This window comes from Thunnus maccoyii, chromosome 21 (genome assembly GCF_910596095.1).
Source record: "Thunnus maccoyii chromosome 21, fThuMac1.1, whole genome shotgun sequence".
Classification (NCBI taxonomy): domain Eukaryota; kingdom Metazoa; phylum Chordata; class Actinopteri; order Scombriformes; family Scombridae; genus Thunnus; species Thunnus maccoyii.
In genome coordinates this window covers 4,584,240-4,606,680 of record NC_056553.1, presented here as the reverse complement: position 1 = coordinate 4,606,680, position 22,441 = coordinate 4,584,240, and the positions used below count along the sequence as shown (strand labels likewise).

Below are 22,441 nucleotides of genomic sequence, written 5' to 3'. Positions count from 1 at the left end.
GTTTCTTTTTTTAAATGCTATATTGCTGTGCCGCTATAATACTATTTGATTGTTATTATTGTTAGTTGTGTGAATTTTTTTGTGTTTTATATCCAGAAATCTGTGCTTTGATTGGGCGGCCTTAAGGATAAACTGGATAATTCTATGAATTTACAAAAGAATACTGTATAAAACAGGCCTTCATTTAAATGAGGTCTTCTTCTTCTTCTTAAAAATAATTCTATGAATTTACAAAAGAATACTGTATAAAATAAGCCTTTATTTAAATTTGGTAATTTTAATGTATTTCTTCAATGTTTTTCATTTTTTTGTGCAGATTTATACATTTGTTTAACATTCTAGCAATATTTTATACAATTTTTTTTTAATTTTACAACAGTTGTACTGTAAAAATGCAGATAATGTCTACAGTAAATATCTGGGTTTTTTTTTTAAAGAATCTCTGTAGAATAACTGGGGGGGGGGGTTTTGTTGTTTTTTTTTTGCTCTGTTTTTGTTCTGTTCTTTGACGGTAAGTGTTTGGCAACTTTTGCTGCCAGACTTTTTACCATTTTTTTTTCTTTTTTTATTAATTATTTTTATAATTTTTTTAAATTAAATTTTTGCTGTAAAAAACCAGAAAGTTGCCTTAATTTTACATTCAGTAATAGGATGTGCATTTTTTGTATTTTTACATGGAATTCAATGTAATTCAACATTCAAGACCATTAAATAATTGAATAATCCTGTTATTCTGTTAGACTACAGATTACAGATTACCTTTATTTTATGGTGAATATTTTTAATAAAAATAATTTACGGTTTTTTTATGACATTTACACTTAATGTAGAAAAAACAAAAAAACCTGTAAAATAATACAGTAAATTTCCGTGAAATAACTTTTTTTACAGGTTGTGATTGCAAATTAACATTAAATACATGTTATTTGTAGGAGACAGTGTTGACTGCACAGCTGCTTTTTTTGTTACTGAGTGTGAGGTGAAATAAGCTGAAAACAGAGAGATTTAACCTTAGACTGAGGGAGCTGATGTAATAATATTTATTGCAGGAATCTCATATAAACCACACTTGCATTAGCATGTAACATACTTTGCCCACAGTAACAGATGCATCTTGAACCTCCTGCATTGCCAAGATCACCCTCTCACATAACCCTGCTCCATTAAATCCACCTTTTCCTCTGAGTGGTTTCTTTCACTTCCTGTAAAACCAGGACCACTCTCTCGGGTTCGCTGCCACTGGCCCGCTCTACAAGTCTCAGGGCCTGCGAGGTGCACTTTATAAACACAGGTCATTTGTCAAGTGAATGACATTAAAGTGCAAAAGCCCCAGGTATTAAGACCGCAAGAGCACGGCTGATCTATCTACCGTCACCTCGGCGGTGGAGAAATGCTGAGCCTGCAGCGAGGGGCAGTGAGGCTCATTCGGTGCCTCAGCTGTGTGATGGACCTGTTTTACAGCTCCACTCGCCGTGTAGCTAACAAGTGGACACGCTGAACTTTGTGGCTTCTGCTTCCCTCTGGGTTCAGCCATTACAGTACACGGTGCCTGGAGACCTTACACGATATTCCTTTTCACAGTACACTGACTCAATATCCGGCGAGGCCGCGCTCCGATTTTGTTTGTGTCGCAGAGGGGGCAGACAGGATTTTTCAGTGTTGTTGTTGTTGTTCTGATGCTCTCCAGTGTATCTGAGTGAGGCTGAGAGGACACTGCTCCTCCAGCGAAGAGCTACATGAGAGTGTGAATCATCCCAACCAGGACAAAAAAAACATGCACCCTTGACATTTATGTGCGGAGCTCATGAGCAGCCGTGCGTTACCGACTTCTGGGTTCCCCATTTCCTTCTTATGTCAAACTGTGAGGACTTGATCAAGAGGATGAGTAATCTCACAATCGTCTAACAAACTTTACTTCAATGTGCTGAATTCTGTAAAACGACACGTGGTTGCGAATCGAAGCAGCCGAAAACCAAACAAAACATAGACGCACAAGATTTTTTAAAGATGTATCATTATGGACAAGAACTGTGCTTTAATCGTTAAAGGTCAGTTAAAGTGTGCAACTAAAACTTTTCACTGTTTAACCAACTTTTTGCAAGGAATAAAACATACCTTGTTAACAAGCCAGTATGAATTGCTTGTCAGTCTGATGTCAAAACTGGTATCCAGGGTTTAATTTTTGTATTTCAGGGTCTGAATAAGGTTTGTGTTCTGCTAAACTGTATTCTAATTCTGTACTGTACTGTACTGTACAGTTTTAGTACTGTATGCTGTATTTTCCCACCATGCAATGCACAAAGGGAAGCAGGAGACACTAACAGCTGCAGAGAAGGAAAACAAACTGAGGATTGTGGTGAGACGGCCATTAGAAGAAATTAGAGAACAAAAAGCTAAGTGTCAATCTTAACATTCTGTGCTCTGTGGTGAGGTTTAACTGGCAATGAGAGGCAGTGAGAGTAGTAATACATACTGTACTTTATATACTGTGTGGCCAAAAGTATGTAGACATACATCTGTGTACTTCTTGGTCTGGGGTTGTTTTTTCATGGTGTTGGGAAATCTTACACATAAGCAGTGTGCAACTTTGTTTGCACAAAAAAGAAAATTAGTTTCCCAGTTCGGTGTAGAAGAACTTGACCGGCCAGCACAGAGTCCTGACCTCAATCCCAGGCAACACCTATGCGATGAACTGGAACACTGACTGCCAGCCAGGCCCTATCACCCAACATCAGTGTTGGACCTCACTAACACTCCTGTGACTGAATGGGAGCAAATCCCTGCAGCCAGGTTCCAGCATCTGGTTGAGAGTCTGAATCCAGGAGAGTGGAGGCTGTTATAGCAGCAGATTCATGCTCAAATATCACATTTGGGTGTAATAATCCTGCGTCCACTTACTTTTGGACATTTATAGTGTATGTGTGTGCACTTTAGCTTATACTTTATGTGTGTGTGGAGGCTGTTATAGCAGCTGCTGTCAACATACCTTTGGCTATGTGGTGTATTAGTATGTAGTGTGGGTTTGGGAAAGCTGTAAATGAAATACATTTTGGTGAAACTAAACAACTTCTGTTGAAAAATGTCACAAATCAGCATCACATACATCCAGGGGAATAACATTTACCAAAAATAAAATAAATCAGCTAATCACTCATCATTTTCGAGCTCCTGTGTAAATGTACTCAGTGTTGTGTAAAAGCAATAACACAGTCAAGGTCGTGTTTCACTGTGGCTGCTGGCTGATCTACATTTCCTCCAGCTGCAGCTCACTGCTGCCAATAACCACTACACAGCGCGACCTTGAGTGTGTTATTGCTTAATTGAGTGCATACACCTGACTGTGGGAGGCCCCCAGTGGAAATCAAACCCCCAACCCCGCCGACGTTAGTGCCACTGAGCCTCACAGGACCAGCTCGCTGCTGAAAAATGACCACACACATTACAGTGACACACACTTTTTACTGCTTACTTTTCCTGCCAATGCTGCAAAATACACTTGTGTCCATTTACATACACGCAGGTTTCACTGTGGAAGGAATGAACCGATCTTAAAGTTTGAGTTTTGGATGATCTTATTGGATTGGTGAAAGGAGAAAATGATCTATTTGTGTTTGGTAGATATTTTTCCTTCTTAAACTCAAAGCAAATGAAGTCACTGCAGACAATTTATGCAAAGAAATGCTAAATTAGCATTGCTAATTTTTGTGGCTTGTAGATTTCTAGTATCCAAAATATAAATATTTTCATCTTTGTCATAATTGAAGCCATAAACTGTCTGGCTAACTTTTCTGTTTAAATCAAACCAGTTGGAGCTGAAGTATTGCATGAAGGAATATAAAACGGAATCTGAAAGGATGAGCTTTACTGGAAAACATTTTATGTATTTTAGCTGTATCAAGCTGTAGCTTTGTTATTTACTTTAAGCTGAAATGCATAACTTTCTCCATAGTGTTGTGGTAAAAGGTCACCAAAATATACTTAAAACAACTGCAGGAATGGCAGATTTGTTGTGGAAGCTATTGTTTATCAGCTGTTTCTAAATTTGAAAGATTTGCTAGCTAGAAAAGTGTTATTTTTAAGTCTTTATCACCAATTTCAGTTGACCTGTCACCTTTATAGTGTAGTCCATGTCAGTCCTAACTCCCACAGTTTGTTTGGGAGCTTTAGTTATTTTTCAGATGAAAATTTGACACAATGGATAATATAACAAGCTTTTAAAATACAACACATTGTTAAAGATGAAATCAGTGGTTTCCAACCTTTTTGGCTTTTGACGTCTTACAAAAAGCAGTGTGTAGTCGGGGTCACATTTCACATGTCTATGAGTTGTTAACAGCTCCACCAAATAGTGATTTTTCCCTCTAAACTTCTCACATGCTTTCATTTCAGTAAATGTTCAAATTATCCAATATTTCAGCAAAAATCAAAGATTAGAGAAAAAGCCCAAAAACTGAAAACAGATTTGTGTATCAGAACTTTGTTTTTTCTTCTTTCCTCTCCCATTAATCATCTCACAACCCCTCAGATTTATCTGCTGACCCTTTGGAGGGGCCCGACCCCTAGGTTGGGAACCACTGGACTAAACTAGCTAACTGTATATAAAGTAGTGTAAACTAGCTCCACCTCCAGCAGCTACAACAGTAACATGCTGCTCTATCACTGATGCTTCACTATTAATAATCTAATGATGTCATATATAATAATATATCAGTCAGAGGCACCAAACCACTACTTTTACTGCAATACTTTAACTACATCAAGCTCTTACTTATGTACTTTTACTGCAATACTTTACTTAAGTAGGATTACTCTTTTACTTGTAATGGAGTATTTTTACATTATTGTATTGGTACTTCTATTTAAGTAAAAGATCTGAATACTTCTTCCACTGCTGCAAATGGATATAAACAATATATATAAAAACATCACAGCAGCATTAGCATGTACACTGGAGGGAATTACAGCATATGGCCTCATAGAGTTGTCTTTGTTACTGTGTCAAGTGACCAATGTGCTAAACTGCAAAAAAGTCAGTGTGGTCCACTGAGTGACTAATGCCGCCCTCCTACCTCTCAGTCCAGAGTGGCCAGCCATATCCGGCCTCTAATTGGGCGTCTGGATGACAGAAGGGATCCTACAAAGAAGCATCTATCATGTCCTTTAGGGGCCACGGAGGGCAGACAGCACTGTCAGGACACTGGTCGGGTGTTTGTCTTCAGCTGAAGACACACAGTTCTTATACAGAGATCCTCGCAAGTGTACTCTATTCTGACAGTAAAGGTGTTGTGTCGGAACATATACACATATTAACACACAAATGGCACTTAAACACATAAACACAGACGTACAAACACATCTATCTCTCTCATTTATGGTGCGGTCACATCAGCATTTAAAACAGCAACATTTTGGAGCGATATCACTTCAATTCAATGGAATCATGAAATAAATCCGTCCAAATTTCTTTAATCAAATTCAGCTTTGATGCACAAATGTACTTGTTTGACCAACAGCAAACTGTCATGACCTGTGTTGACCTTCAAGGGAACAGAGAGTCGAAAACAAAGGAAGCTATAAATAGCTTCTACCTCTATGCAACTCTGCTATATTGAGTATAAATTGCTCCACAAAAGAGCCATGGTTTGCATCAAATATGTGTCTTAACAAACTGTGTTAACTCGCTGTCCAGTAAGTGACCAAGCTAGCCAGCCGGTTAGCAAGAGAGATAATGCATAACAAGCTAGCATTGCTCACTACAGTAGGTTTGTTAGAAATAAATAGCAAGCAAAATAGCAAATTTGACTTGTACTTGTTGTGACTCCCTGTCTATGGATGACCATTGTGATTGTTGTCCGCCATGTTGCTGCAGCCAGGTTCTCTTGGCTTTTCTTGCTGTAGGGTTAGTCTGAGCCACTGTTAAAAAAGAAGAAGTGCCACTTTGGTAAAATGTTACCAAAACAATGAGCTACAAGCTCCAAAGAGCACAGAACTGGGTGATAATTTCCCATGGGGTTGTCATTACAAGCCGACCCTTTCACATTACACATACAGCAACATTTGACTTAATATTAAAGATGTCAATTAAGTGTGTTAAAAAGTTATGGCCTACCAGTTTAACAGCCTGGATCTTCAATATTTTACAGGTACTGACTTACAATCTTTGGGTAATGCTTCAATTCATCGATATAATCATCTCTCACTGTAATTTTACCCAAAGCCCTTTTTTATTTCTCAGTGAAAGGAGCAGAGAGCACTTGAGGAAACTCTCCTCAAACTAATCTTGTGTTCTGATACCACTTAGTCATCTCAGAGACGCCGGTTGATGATGAACATTTCAAAACACTTGAACCGTGTGACACACGCTCCGCTGTTCTCCAGGAAAACCGACTTGACAGCTTGACAGAATCACTCCAAACCGTTAAGGAGGTAGGATGGATGCTTTTAACCTCCCACAGCTTTTATAGGCATCTCAAGCAGCTACGCACACCCACACACACGCCGCACACACACATATGCATATACAGAGGCGTACATTGACATTAACACAAGCTGCTCAAACACACTCGGAGACACTGTCGAGGGAAGATTTCCAAAAATGTTTCAATCTTTTATACTTTCACAGACAGCCTGCACACACATACATACAGTATAAAAAGAGAAACATTTCAGTCACAAATTCAGACAGACAAATATATATACGTAGACGTACATTAAAAATTTTATCTGACGTCTCATTTACCCTCCAAGTTAAACCTGAGCCATAAATTAGACCCTTTCAGAGAGTGAGACAAGAGCATTCATATAACTCTCATGTCTGTGTGTTAAGTATGTAGCTATTACTAGCTTAGCTTAGCATAAAGACTAGAAGCACGGGACTTACTAATTAACACGAAGTACGTCTATCTATTTAAATCGTACATTTTTTTCATCTCATCTTTCTTTGTCTGGTCACTTTTTTGCAAATTCTTACTGTTATTATAATCCAGGATAAAACAGCAACCTTTTTATTGCAAGAAATTAATGGTAATAATTAAAAAACTGTATTGATATAGGATTTTTGTTACAATTTTGTTGCTTCACAGTAAAAAAAATGTGGTACAACAATAAGATACATGACAATATAACAATAGAAAACTCAAAAACTACTCCAACAAACAAAACAAGGTAAACTAAAGTTAAAACATGCAGAGTTAAAAAGAACTAGAGAAAAGGCTGTTAGTTCTCCCCAAATCACAAAAACACATTTTCTCACCTGATAAATGCATTCATGAAACAGGTGCTCTTGATGCACAGGTAAGCAATTAAATGTCTACAACAAAGGGGAATGAATTCCAAAAAAATAAAAAGTGAAGGCACACTGCTTTGTTAAAAGTAAAAACAGCTTTATTGTAGCAGCTAAATGATGAAAACATGTAGCCTCAGGGTCAAGTGGATTAAGTGCAAGCTTCAGTCACACGTGAGAATTTTCACAGCTACATCTGTCTCGCTGAGTTTCAATCACTCGTGTGTGATTGAAGCTTTGGACACAGTTGTTCACACATTTTCTAACTTTGCCCTTGTGGTTTCTAGTCACGAAGGTGTTTTTTTTTTTTTTTATTTATTACATGCCATCCTAATATAATGGAGTTTAATGGAATTTTAACTGTGGCAGTAATAAAATTGAATAATGACATTTGAGAGACTTAACAGCTACACACCTGGTCAAAAACAGTTTGTTTTTATTAGAACTACTTTCTGCTGTTGAAATAGTCATAGTTTTCTGTCTAGATGGTTATTACTTGTGTTTTTTGTGACTTTAAATGCCACTTAAATGACCAAATTCCTAATCTGTCCTTTTTTCAACATTAATATATGCTTATTGTTTGTGTTGATGGCTTTATTTTCCTACAAAAAAAAGCTCATAAGCAGGACTCTCAAGTCTCAAAGTCAGAGTTGGAGCTGCAAACTATCCCTACCTCTGAGGATTTTCTTCATCTTTCTATCCTCAAGAGGACATTTGGCGTTTGTGCATTGGAAAGACAAATCTTCACTGCAGGATGTTTGACACCTCGACTGTTTATGTCACTCTGTATGACATATTCCATATGTGCCTCCTTCAGATTTATATGATACACACAACATATAAGACATTCTGCCACCACCACCTCATACTGTAAATCCCCCTGGGAGCCCATCACGTTGAAGCCTTTCACATTTACCCATAATGCAGGCGTCATGAAGATGGAACAGCGGCGTAAAGAAGGAGTCTGCGAGATATGAGCTCTGAGACCGTCCAAACCAGGGCTGTCCATCTCCACCCCCTGAAACTGCCGAATCTGAGGGGAAATCATGTGTTGCGCTCCAGTGCCGCAACTTCCCTCTTCCCATCTGGCTTCCTTCTCCACACATTGTTAGCTTCAAAGAACCTCTGCTCCCTGTTAGCCAGAAATCACTTAAGAGGGTTGTTTCAAATTGCAAAAGCTTTCCACTGTCTCTGTTTCAAACAATGCACAAAAGCAGGCCTTTCTCTCCCTTTGAAGACTGCACATTGTGCAGGCTTTCTGTGCACATCTCTCCACGGAGGATGAGAAGAAGAAAGCAAAGCAATCTGAGGCAAAATAAGCAGTTGTTGGCCTGTTGCGAGACCCTGAAAATCACACACACACACACACACACACACACACACACACACACACACAGACTCCCACAGTTCTGTCACATGAAACAACTGACAGAAACATACACTCTACATCCTAGTATTTACCTCCCCTCCAGCTAAGAAAGCTATTATTGCTGCACGTGCTATTACATGATTCATTTAAAGCAATGTCAGTAAAATTGGTTTTATTACCTGTTTTCAAAGGCTTGCTGAAAACTGCATAAACTCTAATGGTTTGGTCCAACATGATTCATTATTTTTTCAATACATTTGTGTATTGTTTCCCCTTGGGGAGTGACATATTCACATAATAGGTCAGATAAGGTTCATGGTCGCCCTCACAGCTTGACAAGAAATACTACGACTTACAGTATTTCTTTTTTTTTTTTACAACTAATTCAATAAAGCGCTGAAACATCATTTTTCTTTACAAAACAAACCAGTCATCCATTTCAATATGCTTTCAAGTGTTTTCATGGTGTAGCTGATATAATCAGAAACAAGACTAAAGAGCCATGCTAACAGCCCCGAGAGGCTGTACTTTAAGCTAAATGCTAACGTTAGCATGCTAACATGCTCATCATGACAATGCTAAAATGCTGATATGTTTTCGAAGCATAATTTTTCATGATCATTTTGTCTCTGTGGTGGTTTTTCATCTATTTGTGGTCAATTTTCATCTCTGTGGTTGTCTCTTAGTGGTCATTTCGTTTTTCTTTGAGATCTTTTTGTGTCTCATTTTTCATCTTTTAGTGGTTGTTCTGTGTCTTTGTGGTCGATTGTCATCTCTTTATGGTTGTTTCTTGTCTCTTGGTGGTCATTTTTTGTCTCTTTGTGCTTGTTTTTCATATTTTTGTAGTCATTTTTTTTGTCTCTTTGTGGTCATTGTAATGGTCTGTTTTTAGTAATTTTGCATCTCTCCTCTGCAGAGATATTATAGTAAATACTACATCCCCCCTACAGGTAACTATCAAAGAAAGGCTAAGATGCAGCTCTTAGCAGGTAAATTGTTATTTCTTAACTTTTTAGTTTAGTGTGTTAACATGCTAACATTTGCTAATGGGACTTATGGAAATATTAATTTTTACCTGATGATGGGGCTACATGAAAAGTTTAACTTATTTAGTTAGTTAATTTTGACATAGAAACAGTGTCTACAGGCATGCTAGCAGCTCTGTGAGGCTATACTTAAGGTAAATGCTAGGACAATGCTAAAATGATGATGCAAGCGGGTATGTTTGTCATTTTTAACATATTGGTTTAGTGAGTTAGCATGCTATAATTTGCTAATGGGACTTATGAGAATATTATTAGTTTGCAGGTAAGTAAATCAAAGTTTTTACCTGATGATGGCGCTACAAGAAAAGTCTAAGTTATTACAATTAATCCTAAGAAGGACATGAATATTTGAACAACATCTGATAGCAATCTATCCAACAGTTATCAAAAAATTTCAATCAAAACCACAAATGTCAACGTCATGGTGAAGCTAGTGGACAAGTCAGGCACTGTGTTCCAACTCCATTTGTACTACTTCCTAGTAGTATATTGGTTTTTCCAGTTAGTATACAAGAAATCAATATATTATATTCTTTTATAGCTTCTACCAGGAAATGGTGCACTATATATATACATGAATATGAATACATGTGCTGTGTAAAGGCTAATAAACTGCAACGTTCATAATGTCAACAATAGTTATTTTTTGTGCTCGGTTTCCCCCCCCCATCCACTATTAAGGCCTACTTTTAATTTTGTCCAGCTGTGACCAGGTCCTCCATTTCCTTTGTGCATTTCAATGTGAACACACTACATACTCAAAACCTGCTTATGATTAGCGTGTAGTATGGATTTGGGACATGGCTGGGTGTCACCCATGTCAGTAGACCACATCCTCTGGAAACCATGAATGTACAAAATTCCATGAAAACCCATCGCTGTTGACATATTTCAGTCTTGATGAAATCAATTGACATCCCGAAAGCCACACTAAAAAAGCCCAAAAGTCATACTAAAAATCTCTGCCTCACTTTAGGACATTTTATTCCATATAGTGCTCCAAGACGTGGCCCTTTATTCCTGTCTGCTAACCTTAAAAGACTACCATACTTCTTCAGTGAGGTTGTAGGTTAAAGGGTAGAGTTCCTGTTATCAAAAGGTCTACGGTTTGATCTTCCAGCGACCACCGTGAAACTACCAGTGATACACCTGAACATGATGAGAGACACCCACCATACCACTCACTGAAAGTCATTCTAGGTAAGAGTCAGTTAAAGGTCTTATGCAAATATACAATCACAGCAGTATGTTTAATGAATTATATGCAAAGCAGAGGTGAAAACTGCCAGATGCTCTCTTTAGAGAAGAAATTGGTTTGTTATAATGGTCAAAAGGAAGATGCAGCAGTGTCCACTTGAGGAAATAAAGACTACATGAGGATTCATTAACTGTCCCCCAAACTATTCTATATTCTGAACTGACTCTTGTATGTAAAATTTCCAATTAAATTCGGTTCATCCAATTAAACTGGAAAAGTTACATTTTCCTATCATTTATGCATTATTTCTGAACACTTCTATCATTATGAATAACAAAAAAGCCTTAGTTCAACATTTCTCTCACCTGATGGATTGTGTAGTTAGTGTAGAAATAGTTCCATCTAGTGGACAAATTAAGTACTACAGTCTCAACCACAATTTTACTCCCAAAACATCATGCAGGTATAAAGAGTTTAAAGCAAGATAAACACAAGAACTATAATAAATGTGTTTATTTGGAGGTTAATAAATAGTGAACATAGTGATTTATTATACAATTAATTTACGTGGAAATAATTTAAGTGTACAATCATTTTTTAAAAAGTGCTTTTTTCCACTTTGTTGAATTGTGCTCTTGTGCAAATCAGCATCGTGTGTCTTTTCTACGAGTTCCTGCAGAGAGAACAAATTACACAAAATGTTAGGGATTTCATTTATGCACATTCTAATATTATGATAACTATTCTTTAAACAGCATTGTTGATTACATTACAACAAGAAAACTCTACGACCTTGCAAACTTATCTTTCTGTATTCTCCTTGTAGCGGGAAGTCATTCAGTTCCAGTTACACTTTACCAGGTAAACGTTTAGATTTGGATAACTCAAGTCAGACATGAGTAAACTAAAGTTTCCATTCCATACAACTACAATATGTCTTCTGTCTACAGACTTGTTAATCTGTGATAAATCCAAAGTGAAAAGGTTGTAAATTTTAATTTATGGGAAACTGCAGAAAAAGGCTTCCCATTCAGTCAGTCAGTCATAATACACAGAAAAAAGGAAGGGACTGTTGAATGCAGAAAAGTGATAGCATTGAATATGAAGGTATTTGAAAACATATGCCAATATGTATTCAAATACAGGCATCAAATGGCATAAAGAACACAAAAAAGACTTGGATCAAGATGTTAATCCTGATATCTCTCTAGAATTGATTGTTTATTCATATATGTATTTGTGCATATACAGTATTAGTGTAATGCATTTCATCCTTTTTTCTGCGTACATCTCAATTTACATGACTTGTGTTGAGCTGATTTTAAAGTGCAATAGAGTAGAGTGAGATGCCAAAAGGAAACCTTGTGATTGTGGTTGTGATGTCTTGTGTTTATTCAAGTGTTGTGATCTGGCTTCATTCTTGGAGCCGTCAGGGTTGGGCATCACTGCTTTCCATGACTTCTCTACATAATTACCAAGAAATGCAGAGTTACAACACAGCATGTTAACAGTTATTTAACATTATTGATATAAAAAGGTGGAAACCATTTGCTTACCAGTTTGCCACCTGTGTGTCAGGTAAATCTGATCCATGTTCCTCCATTTGTCCTGAGAGGAAACAGGCATGGTGCAGTTCTCATCCATTTCTCTGATGGCGTTGCCGTGGGGACAGTGACGCAGCCTCTCCCATACAACAGGCTGATGCTGTGGCTCATTACACACACAGTTCTTTTCCCTCAGCTTTGGGTACGTTGCTGCAGGACACTTTTCTAAGTTCTGCTTGGAGGCCAGTGGCCTCTTGAGGTCATTGAGCCTCCTGGTATCCTCAGCTACCCTCCACTCAAGCCTGGTGTGACACGAGCTGTTCTCAGAGGATTCTCCCTCAGTGTCGTGTCCATGATGTGGACCACGAACATCAGAACTGGAGCCTTTCCTCATCAGTCGTTTCTTTGAGTGAGATTTACAGGCTTCACAAGTCGGTAAAAGGGGGTCGTTCCACTGTTGGAAGGGAGCAACTTTTCTTTTTAGGATCCGGCTATTGAGTCCTGGACTGGCAGATGTGCAGATCTGACGCTTTGTCAGACATCTGCCACAAAGTCGTTCCCTCTTGGATGCATAGGGGGTGAACACATTCTCATTGAAATTTCTGCTCAGGCAGCATTCATGGTCAGAGAGGCTTCGTCGATCCACCTTGCCTTTGGGTTTGTACCTCTCTTTTGGCTTACGAACAGTAGGTTGTTCTTTGTACTCTAAGTCTAGTTTTCTTCTTCTGGTAGGCACATCTAAACCACATCTGCTCAGAGGTTTGTTCTGCTTCTTGGGAGTTGGTGGCATCTTGCTACAATAGTAGACATTGTCAAAGTCAGCTAGCCAGCTGGTCGAGGGTAGGTAGGCAGGCAAGGACTCAAATGAGGTGTCCTGGTGATCCTGGATATGTGTTTCTTGTCTATGTTGGTTTCTATCTGCCTTAAAAGGGGGGTTATCTAATAACAGCAAATTAGGTGCAAGAGTCACCTCTGCTTCGGGAGCTTCCTCTTCAACAGGAACATCCATCATAAGGCACATATCAGCTTCAGACACCATCTCATCCCCAGGACCCTCCATAGTGGGGACTATGTCCTCCAGTTCATCCTCTACCAGAAGAGGCATCTCAATCACAGGGACAACCTCCTCTGTAGGAGCCTCCTCTCTCAACGTGAGTGCATCTGCTGAGGGCACTTCAGCTACAGCAGCCAGTGTTTCATCATAAGACTCTGTGAGGCCATTTTGGGTCAGTGATTCAGGGGAAGGAATCAAAGTTTCGTCCATTGACCAGACAGTGGACTCCATCTTCCGCAGCTCTTCCAGATATTTGGGGTCAAAGGGCAAGTGAACAACTTTAAAGTGAAAATTCTTGGAAGTCATACTCCGATCTTTCTCGCTCCTTGTCCCCTCAACTTCACCGTGAGTTGCTACTTGTGAATCCAACGACGAAGTGACAGTCACAGGGTCTGCCTGGTTCCTTGACTCCTCCAGCTCAGGGATCTTCTCACCACCACTGGGTGTCCCAACTAACAAGATGTCAGGACAAGCTTGGAGTGACTGCTCTGACTTGTCTGCAGGAAGACATAGGCCATCGTCCTGCAGCATGCGGCCTTGGAGGATGGGGCTACACTGGACCATGTCTTGGGAAAATCTGTGGGACACTTCTGCTGTCTCATGAGAATGCAGAACCTGCAGTCCCACCGGTGTGGTGCAGCATTCAATTCTCACTTCTTCTGTCTGAATCACGAAGCTGCCATTTGGTGGCGTCCTGGTGGTAGAAGGTGGCACCATGTCCTTGAGCTCCAAAGAATGATCCCCTTTCTGCAAGGCCAAGGCTGGTGAGAGCAGCTGACTGGTGGGGACACTTGGGGTGTTGCTGCTGCTGTTGCAGACTGGGAGGACATTGGTGGCGTCAACATTGCTGAGCCCTGGGGTGCTTGTCCTCTGGGTGCCAGACAGTGGTTCAGTTTGAACCTCAGAGCTGGTCATTTCTCTGGCTGGGGCATTGTGTTGGTAGCGGAACCTGCGGGCGTGGTAGGCCATGGTCTGGTAATACTGGGGGTTGAGCATGCGTCTGTAATCCATCAAATGGAGGTGGGTATGGGGTACAACAAAGCCAGGTGGCTCCATGTACGGATTTGGCTGATAGTGGGGCATCATTGGCATGCTATAACCTTTAACAACAGAAGAAAGAAATTAATTAGTAATAAAAGGCTGACAATGTTTTCATTTCAAATCAAAAAAGGACATCTCACTAAATAGCTGAATGAGAAGAATTTTTTTTTTTTTTAATAAAGTTCTGCTACCCAGCTCAATGGGCCCCAACGAGGTATCAGGTTTCAAGTCAAGCTGTTGCATGAAGGGTCAGGCTTGGGTTTGATCATTTATCAGTTTATTAAGATCTCGCTCTCATTCTCTCTCTGATTTAGTCAACCACCTGCATCAATACGTTACAAGAAGATATACACTTCCTGTTTGGTAGAGGGAAAGACACTATATGTTGCATTAGCTTGGTGAGATAACAGTCAATAGAGGATGAGATAAAGCAAAAATATAGCTTCATTTAGAGTGTTTGGGTCTCAAATTTAGCAGTACCACTTGGGTTCTAGTCTTAGAAATGGCAGGGTAGGAGTCTCAGTTGTAGGCCTGTGCAGAACTTTACACCAAAGAGAAAAACGACTGATGCAAAAAAGGGCCACAGCAGGAACAAAACAAGATACAAAGATAACATTTAAAAACAAATCTACTAAAAAGGGGACATTAAACACAATGTTACTGATGATTTCAACGTACCATTGTGTATGTTTGAATAAAATTTTGTCATGTGTAAAATAGAATTCAAATAAACTGAAGAATATAATAGGCTGCAGTCTGAACAAAATGAAAATAAGGGCTGCTAAAAATTATAGTATGTCACATAGAATAACAGATTCTAAATTGTGATTTTTGTCCACTTTAGACAATAATGGAAAATATGAACATTTTACACCTTATATTATGATTATGATTCACAATATAAGCAACATAGTAAAATGTAGATATGTACACATCTATGTGCTGGTCACCTACCTGAAACTCTAAATGTAGGTGCCATGTGTAGAAACTAAAAATGTGAGCATATTGTGAGCATATCCAGACATAAAATATGCCACAACTTTACAGGGAATGAAAGTATGAAAAAAATAGAAATATATGGTCTAATTAAGTTGAAATAAAGCTCTAAAAGTAGACAGGAGAGGCAGACAATTTGGATTTTGCACAGGGAACAAAAAAATAAAGCTGCAGATGGTAAAGGTTCATTAATTTGCTCTGTACAAACATAAAGACCAAATCAAATGACAGTAAGTGGTTTCTAGATTACTTGCAGCATAAGAAATGCATTTTTTCAGGTAGTTGAACCAGAAAGACACAAAGAGATTTGGAATTTTTGGCACTTACCTAAACCAGGGTAGCCATAGTAGGGGTTGTAGGACACAGGCATTGGCATGGGCACAGGCCACTGCAGACTCTGCATGGGCAGGCATGGCTGCAAAGGCTGTATGTAGAAGAAAGGTTTTTGGTGCTGCTGCTGCTGCTGCTGCTGCTGCTCCTCAGGATGTGGAGCTCCTGAAGGCCCTTGATCCGGCTGATGGGGCCCTTGGGCCACCTGAGCTCCATGCGGTGGGTTTGGACCACGAGGGCCCAGTCCGTAAGAGTGGTGCAAGGTAGACGTGGCTGCCTCCATATCTGAGAAAGAGGCAAGAAGCAAGTTCAAAGAATTGTTTGAAATGTTTGTTTCTTTGTTGGAAAATTTGTTGCAAGACAAATTAAAGATTTTCCAACAACAAAACAGGTACTAAACAAATGTACATACATGCAAAAAAGAAGGTTACCACTGACAAACTAACACAGCTTTGACAGTATGATTTAAATTGGAAATCAAAAGGTGTGAGCTTGTGATAGCAGGCTAGCTTGTCATATAATACACTGATTGGTTAGATTTTGGTTCCAGGTGATGATTGTCCAATTAGAGTTGAAACTCCTTCATTTAAAGCCAATGAGAAATGTTTGTTTCCCACTGATTCCCTCCCACATGTAGAGCATCACCTCACCTGAGGAAAGGCAGACAATAGATCACAGATAGGTGGAAAAGTAGGACTGGTGACTTGAATGGACTTCCTGTGGCCTGAAACTACAGACAGGGGAGGTAAGAAGCTGATTGGCTCCAACAAAACAGACCTGCACCTTGATGGCATTATTGGCTTGATGAGAGGACAAGACACAGAGGTTACAGCACAGATACAAGGATCAAAGTGGAACATCTTGCCAACTTTGGTATCTTTGTAAAACTGCAAGCCTTTTTCCTTACAGGTCTGAGGTTTGACCCCTGAAGAGCCAATTATGATGTTAGATGAGATATTGTTTGGTAGCCTGGAGCAGTATTTATAGATGGCATTATCCAAGAAGAATAAACTGTGATACTAGCTTGACAAGATATTTTAAATCCTATTTAAAGATGTTCCCTGTGTGTGGTGCAGGAAGTGTTTTAATCAGTGCACCTTTTGACATCACATTCACTGGTCTTAATTTATATCTTTTATATCTCCAACCATAATATCTACTCTTCCTATTTGCATGAACAGAACATTCTGCTACTTACATTGGCTCAAGGACAGCATGTTCTTGGTGAAAAAGTCTTTCCCTGAATTACAAGACAGAATCTGAATGAACAAGTGCTGCCTGAGCTTTCTATAAAAACACAGCTGTTATCTACAAATACACAAATTCTTGGAGCTTTTAGTGCCTAAAACTTTTGCACAGTACTGCACATTGATAAACTGAAGTGGAACTGTCACACTGACTTTACTTTTAAGAAAAGCCAACAACTTATGAAAGCTTGTCTCCTTTGACTCTAAGTGTTTTATTTTGAAATCTTTTTTATAAGATTTTGACTGAGTGTCATGACATTCTGCATCCTGTGTTGGCATGGTAACGCTAATGCTGCAACAAAAGAATCTGCTCAGCAATAGCAGGCACTAAACAAGACCATTTCAGCAACATCTACAAAACCTGTGCCCTCTCAAAAGTTGAAAACGGAGTATTGTGTATTTTTCTGGGCTGCACTGCGTCATCTCTCACATTGAATCTTTGTTCATCATGAGCAATGCTGTGTTGTTTTTTTGTGTAGACTACTTTTATAGAAAGGTGCCATGTGTGGACTATGACTTGGTTTGCAAGTTAGTAGGTCTAGTTTCCTACTGGTAAAATAAGGTTAAACTAAAATCTTACTCCATGTTGTCCAGATGCAGCATATACAACACAGTTTTTGGAATAGGCATGAAGATTTCAACCAGTGTAACACATAATCTGGATGCATTTGCACATGATTTACACTGGGACAATGTAAATATTCCAGTTTGCTGAGTAAAGGTTGTAAAATGTGTAGAAATCTCCCAGCATAATGTGCATTATTAACAAATGATTTGACACAAAGCTTAAATAATGACAATATTTTATTGGACTGGCCCCAAATAAGTGGCACACCATCATCTGCAACACAACCTTTCAGCCCATTTGCCTGTTTGTGAAATTCATTAATAATGAATAGTGCAAGGCAGTGTCACTGCAGAAACTTTATACATTTTTTTTTTTTTTTACTTTTATCTAACAAAAAGAGGCTTTCTGTGCAGTGCATTTCACCTGGTGCTCTAAATATTTTCAAACACATTATCCTGGAACATTTACACCTTTGGGGGGGACCTGAGGAAGAAAGAAAGAAACATTAAAACATATTTTCACCGAGTAATAATGGATCCCCTGCAGAGTGTATCGTGCATTTACCTACAGTTCAACACACTTTGTCCAAATGTCAGTCTTGGGACATTAACATCTTGGTTCTCCTCTCATTGTAGAGCCTTACAAGATGCAAAACAAAAAAAAAATTATTACACCCAAGGAAATGTGCAACTTTAACAGTATTACAGAAGAAAAACATTAACCTCTGTCCCAGTGTAACGGTGGAGGCTCATCGTCGTCATTGTCCTCATCTCTTTGCCTGTGGTACATCACTTTCCTCTGAATACTCATCTCTGTCCAATCAATACAAGAAGAAGAAATTACCAGGAGATTTAAGGAAGGGTACAGAATCATATCTATGAGTTCAAAGGCGATGGAAACATTTTACCTCCCCCATATAAACTGAAACTCCACTTACACCCATTTTTGTGGTTCCAGCTGTTGGAATACTGCCAGATTGTGCTCCAACATTAACAGTGTTTAAAATCAGACTGAAAACATCCCTGTTTTCCTGTGCATATGATTAGTTCTATTATGTATGAAGTGTCAGATTGTTGTATTTGGTTGTCTACATTCATGCTGCATATACATGTCATTGTTCCATTTTTATTCATTTTCTTAATGTGAAGCACATTAAATCTTCCTTGTGCTATAGAAATAAAATGCCTTGTCCTCAATTGTGGGAATTTTTGAAAGCACTACATAGTCCAGGAATTTGACACTTGCATACTAGACTCAAAAAGGTGTAAATTATACAGATTGCAGTATGTAGTAAAAGAGGAGTCATTCTGGACATGGCCCTAACTCCCACAATGTCCTGCACCAGGTGATCTTTGGAGCCAGTTGACCTTTATATTGTGATGTGATTGTGATTTCCATCTCAACTATTCACTAAATTAAGAGGGATACATGAATAAATTTGAGACCACGTGCCTCCAAAATTCTTATTATCCTGCTAAAGCTGTTTGGGTAGATTTGACAGGCACTTGTTCAGATGTAAAATGATTAAATCTATAAACTTTTTAGGGTTATGGATAAAGCTGCTAAAACTTGCGTGTTTGCGTTTCCTAAGTCAACGGTGTCTTAGTTTTCATTTTGGGGATTATTCCTTTAACCTTGTCGTTGCAGAGGGGTTGCTTGTCTCCTCCTGGGAATCACGTCACCATCTCCCCACCTGCCTTGGTCTGACGTGGTCAAATCCTCTCTGCAGAGTCTGTCTATGAAAGAGTGCATATTTCAAACATGATTTTACACATGTGGACTAAAAGATGCTCAGAAAAAAAGCATAGAAAAAATATTAAGTCAACAGAAAATAGAGAACGAACTTCCTGGAAGAGACTTACCCTGGCATGTTCTGCACTGCAGCTCACTGCTAGTCATCTCTCCAATGTCGCCGTCAGCTGGATCCTGCTTACAAAGGTCATGACCCTCCTCCTGGTCACCTGGATCTGAGGGATCTTTGTACTGGCTTCTTTTATACCAAGGTTTTGCATGTCTCGGTGGGACAGAATGACTCTTCCTGGGTGCTGAATGCTTCCTCACAACCACTCTGACGGGCTGCTCGCAACTTCTTCCATATCTGCTCTCCTCCTCAGAGTCTGCGGCTTCATCTCTGTACATCTTGGAGTTGTGGATTTTGCTCCGTCCTGCACCTTTTGCTAAGCTTTTCCCACAGCAGGCGCACATGAACCTCTTCGTACCTGGCAGCCACGCTTCTTCTACTTCTCCGGCAGCTTGAGGGGATCCGCTCACAACCTCTGCGAGCCTCCGACCTGTGTACACATGTTTGGGGAAGAGGTCCACATCTTCCATATCTGTGGAGAACATCTCATCTCTGGAGGAGAGCTCGTCCAGAGATGGACTGAGAACACTCATCCGCTCGTGGGTGGTCTGCATGGGGAGGTAGTTGTAGTAGTAAGGGGCTGCTGGGGAGGAGGAGAGGCGGCTGGCTCCAGTTTCTCCAGATGTCAAAACGCTCTCAAATGGCAGCTTAAGGATCTGAAAGCTTGGATCGGCTTCTTCAAAAGATGCTGTCTGATGTTCTGTCTTTGAGACTTTGTCACTACTTTGTGCATCTTTGAGCGCTGGCTGACTGGAAGAAAAGGACGATGATTGTGTTGAAGGCAGGATGGGATCTTCTCTCTGCTTTGTGAGCTCTTCAGCATCACTTTTGGGAACACTCTGATTGGTCACAGAGATATCTGACTGGATATCTGTGACCTCTGCCTTCTCAAGAGGGAGGAAGCGTTCCTCTTCCGCCGGCTGCTCAAGGTCAGGACACTCTTCATGGACAGAGGAGCTATCGAGAGGCAGCTCCTCTTCCAAACCTCCTGACCAGCATCCATGAGGGCTTAGGACGTCTAAGCTCCTTTGGCTTGACTCGCCATCGTACACAGCTGTTGTGGAGTCACTGAAGGTCACAGCTGGAGACTCCAAACTGCTATCATCAGGCGCCAAAGGCAGGAGGTGAGCAGCGCCTTGCTCTTCACTTTTCTTCTCTTCACCTGGAGAAAACATTCCTGAGGTTTGGGACGCAACACCCGAGTCAAGCTCTCTCTCAGCTCCCTGCAGCTCATTGGCTCTAATTTTATCCAGGCATTCGATGAGCTTGGTTATGGCGTCGCTGGGGTCGGTTTGAGCCTCTGAGCAGGCCATCTCTCGACGCCCGTGAGGCTGCGGGGGTTGATGCTGCTGACGAGGCATTTCATTCCAGGTAGGTGTGTGGAAGCGAGGTTCAAACATTCGCCTGTAATCCATCGGATAAATCGGGGCATGTGGGTAAACAAACCCAGGATACTGCATGTAGAGGTACGGGTGCATGCAGGGATGCCTAAAGTTAAAACCTGGGAAATAAACAGATAAATGACATTTCAGGCATCTGCTACTGATTGATTGCAACAAAAAAAGAGAAAGTTTAAAAAGGATAAGTTTACAGTTTTTCCAAGTCTTTTTAAAACAACAGTCAGGAGCCCAAATGAATACAGAAACACAGTTTTTTTTGGCTGTAATCATTCCTCCTGTTCATACTGACCATTAGAAGATCCCTTCATAATAAACTTACAATGTAAGTGATGGGGAACAAAATCCACAGTCCGTCTTCTGTACAAAAATGTATTTAAAAGCTTATCTGAAGCTAAAAATCAAACTTCCAATTGAAGTTCCTTCTTTTTTGTTACTATACTACCACCGCAGCTCAACAGGGAAACACTGTCCGAGGAAACACAAAGAGGGAATTTGATGCTAAAAAGACTGTTAATGTGGCAGATATCCACTTGATATGACTAACTCAGACTGCTGAAACCTCATATAAGTTTCAGATTGACTTTTAAATGCATCACTTACATTGAAAGCACATTTGAAGGATCTTTTAATAGTCAGTATGGACAGGAGGGACGATTACAGTGAGGAAAAACCTCTTTCAGTGTTCATATGATCCTTTAAGTAGCTTGATACCTCCAGGCAAACCACAGTGACTGTATGGGTTGTTCATTTGCCAGTGCTGGTAGAGGTAGTAAGGTTGAGATGGTGGCTGAACATAGAAAAAGGGTCTGGGATGGGGAGTTCTCTGCTGTCCGCTCCCAAATGAATGTGGTTGTTTGCCTCCATCTACAAGAAGCAGCAGTGCACATTTAAGACACAAATGTATGTATATTATTTTCAAACAGACTCAAATCACTATTAATATAGGTTAATTTTGTTAAAATAATAGCTCAAATTTAATCAAATGAAAATTTAAAATGAACCTCTAGATATTAAAATTATAAGGAAATCTTTACCGTCCATTTTCTTTCACGTTCTTGCTCAACCTGTAAGAAATAAAACACCACAGAAGAACGACGACAACCAAATAAACATCCCCCAGCTACTGAAAAATTCAACCTTTACATTCAGTCTCTAAATAAACAAACAGAAGTAGATACATTTCACTGTGAGGCCCACATGACGTTCTACTAACAAAAGGCCAGACATCTCTGCTAATTAGTCATATAGGAAACACCTGCTGCTCTGCTCACTGTGGCCTTCAATTGCAAGCGGACAAGCTGGCATCCAGTTTCACTGCTGTAAAATTAAACAGAAAAAAAGTTTTACAACAAAAACTTGTGCATGCATCAAATAATTAAAAGCTCCAACTTTAAAACAATAAATAGAGAGATGACAAATTCTGTGAAAGTCAATGAAAAATAAATAGGATTCAAAAAATTAACTTTAATTTAAATTTTAACTTTAAAATTAATTTTTCTAAAAAC

The 22,441-nt window shown here is 39.6% G+C and overlaps 2 protein-coding genes across 2 annotated transcripts; both read right to left on the bottom strand.

Annotated features, from left to right (window-relative positions):
- Positions 1–11,393: 11,393 nt before the first annotated feature.
- buc2l (bucky ball 2-like) lies at positions 11,394–16,443 on the bottom strand. The gene is made up of 5 exons (XM_042398628.1): positions 16,273–16,443; positions 15,858–16,145; positions 12,452–14,593; positions 12,257–12,358; positions 11,394–11,568 (listed from the first exon to the last, which is right to left on the bottom strand). The coding sequence occupies exons 2-5, from the start codon at positions 16,141–16,143 to the stop codon at positions 11,540–11,542; spliced, it is 2,559 nt and encodes an 852-aa protein (XP_042254562.1). The 5' UTR covers positions 16,144–16,145; positions 16,273–16,443; the 3' UTR covers positions 11,394–11,539.
- A 1,450-nt stretch (positions 16,444–17,893) lies between these two features.
- Positions 17,894–22,174, bottom strand: buc (bucky ball). The gene is made up of 7 exons (XM_042399616.1): positions 21,971–22,174; positions 21,648–21,800; positions 19,538–21,037; positions 19,310–19,411; positions 18,398–18,487; positions 18,244–18,313; positions 17,894–18,158 (listed from the first exon to the last, which is right to left on the bottom strand). The coding sequence occupies exons 1-6, from the start codon at positions 21,975–21,977 to the stop codon at positions 18,282–18,284; spliced, it is 1,884 nt and encodes a 627-aa protein (XP_042255550.1). The 5' UTR covers positions 21,978–22,174; the 3' UTR covers positions 17,894–18,158; positions 18,244–18,281.
- Between the last annotated feature and the right edge of the window lie 267 nt (positions 22,175–22,441).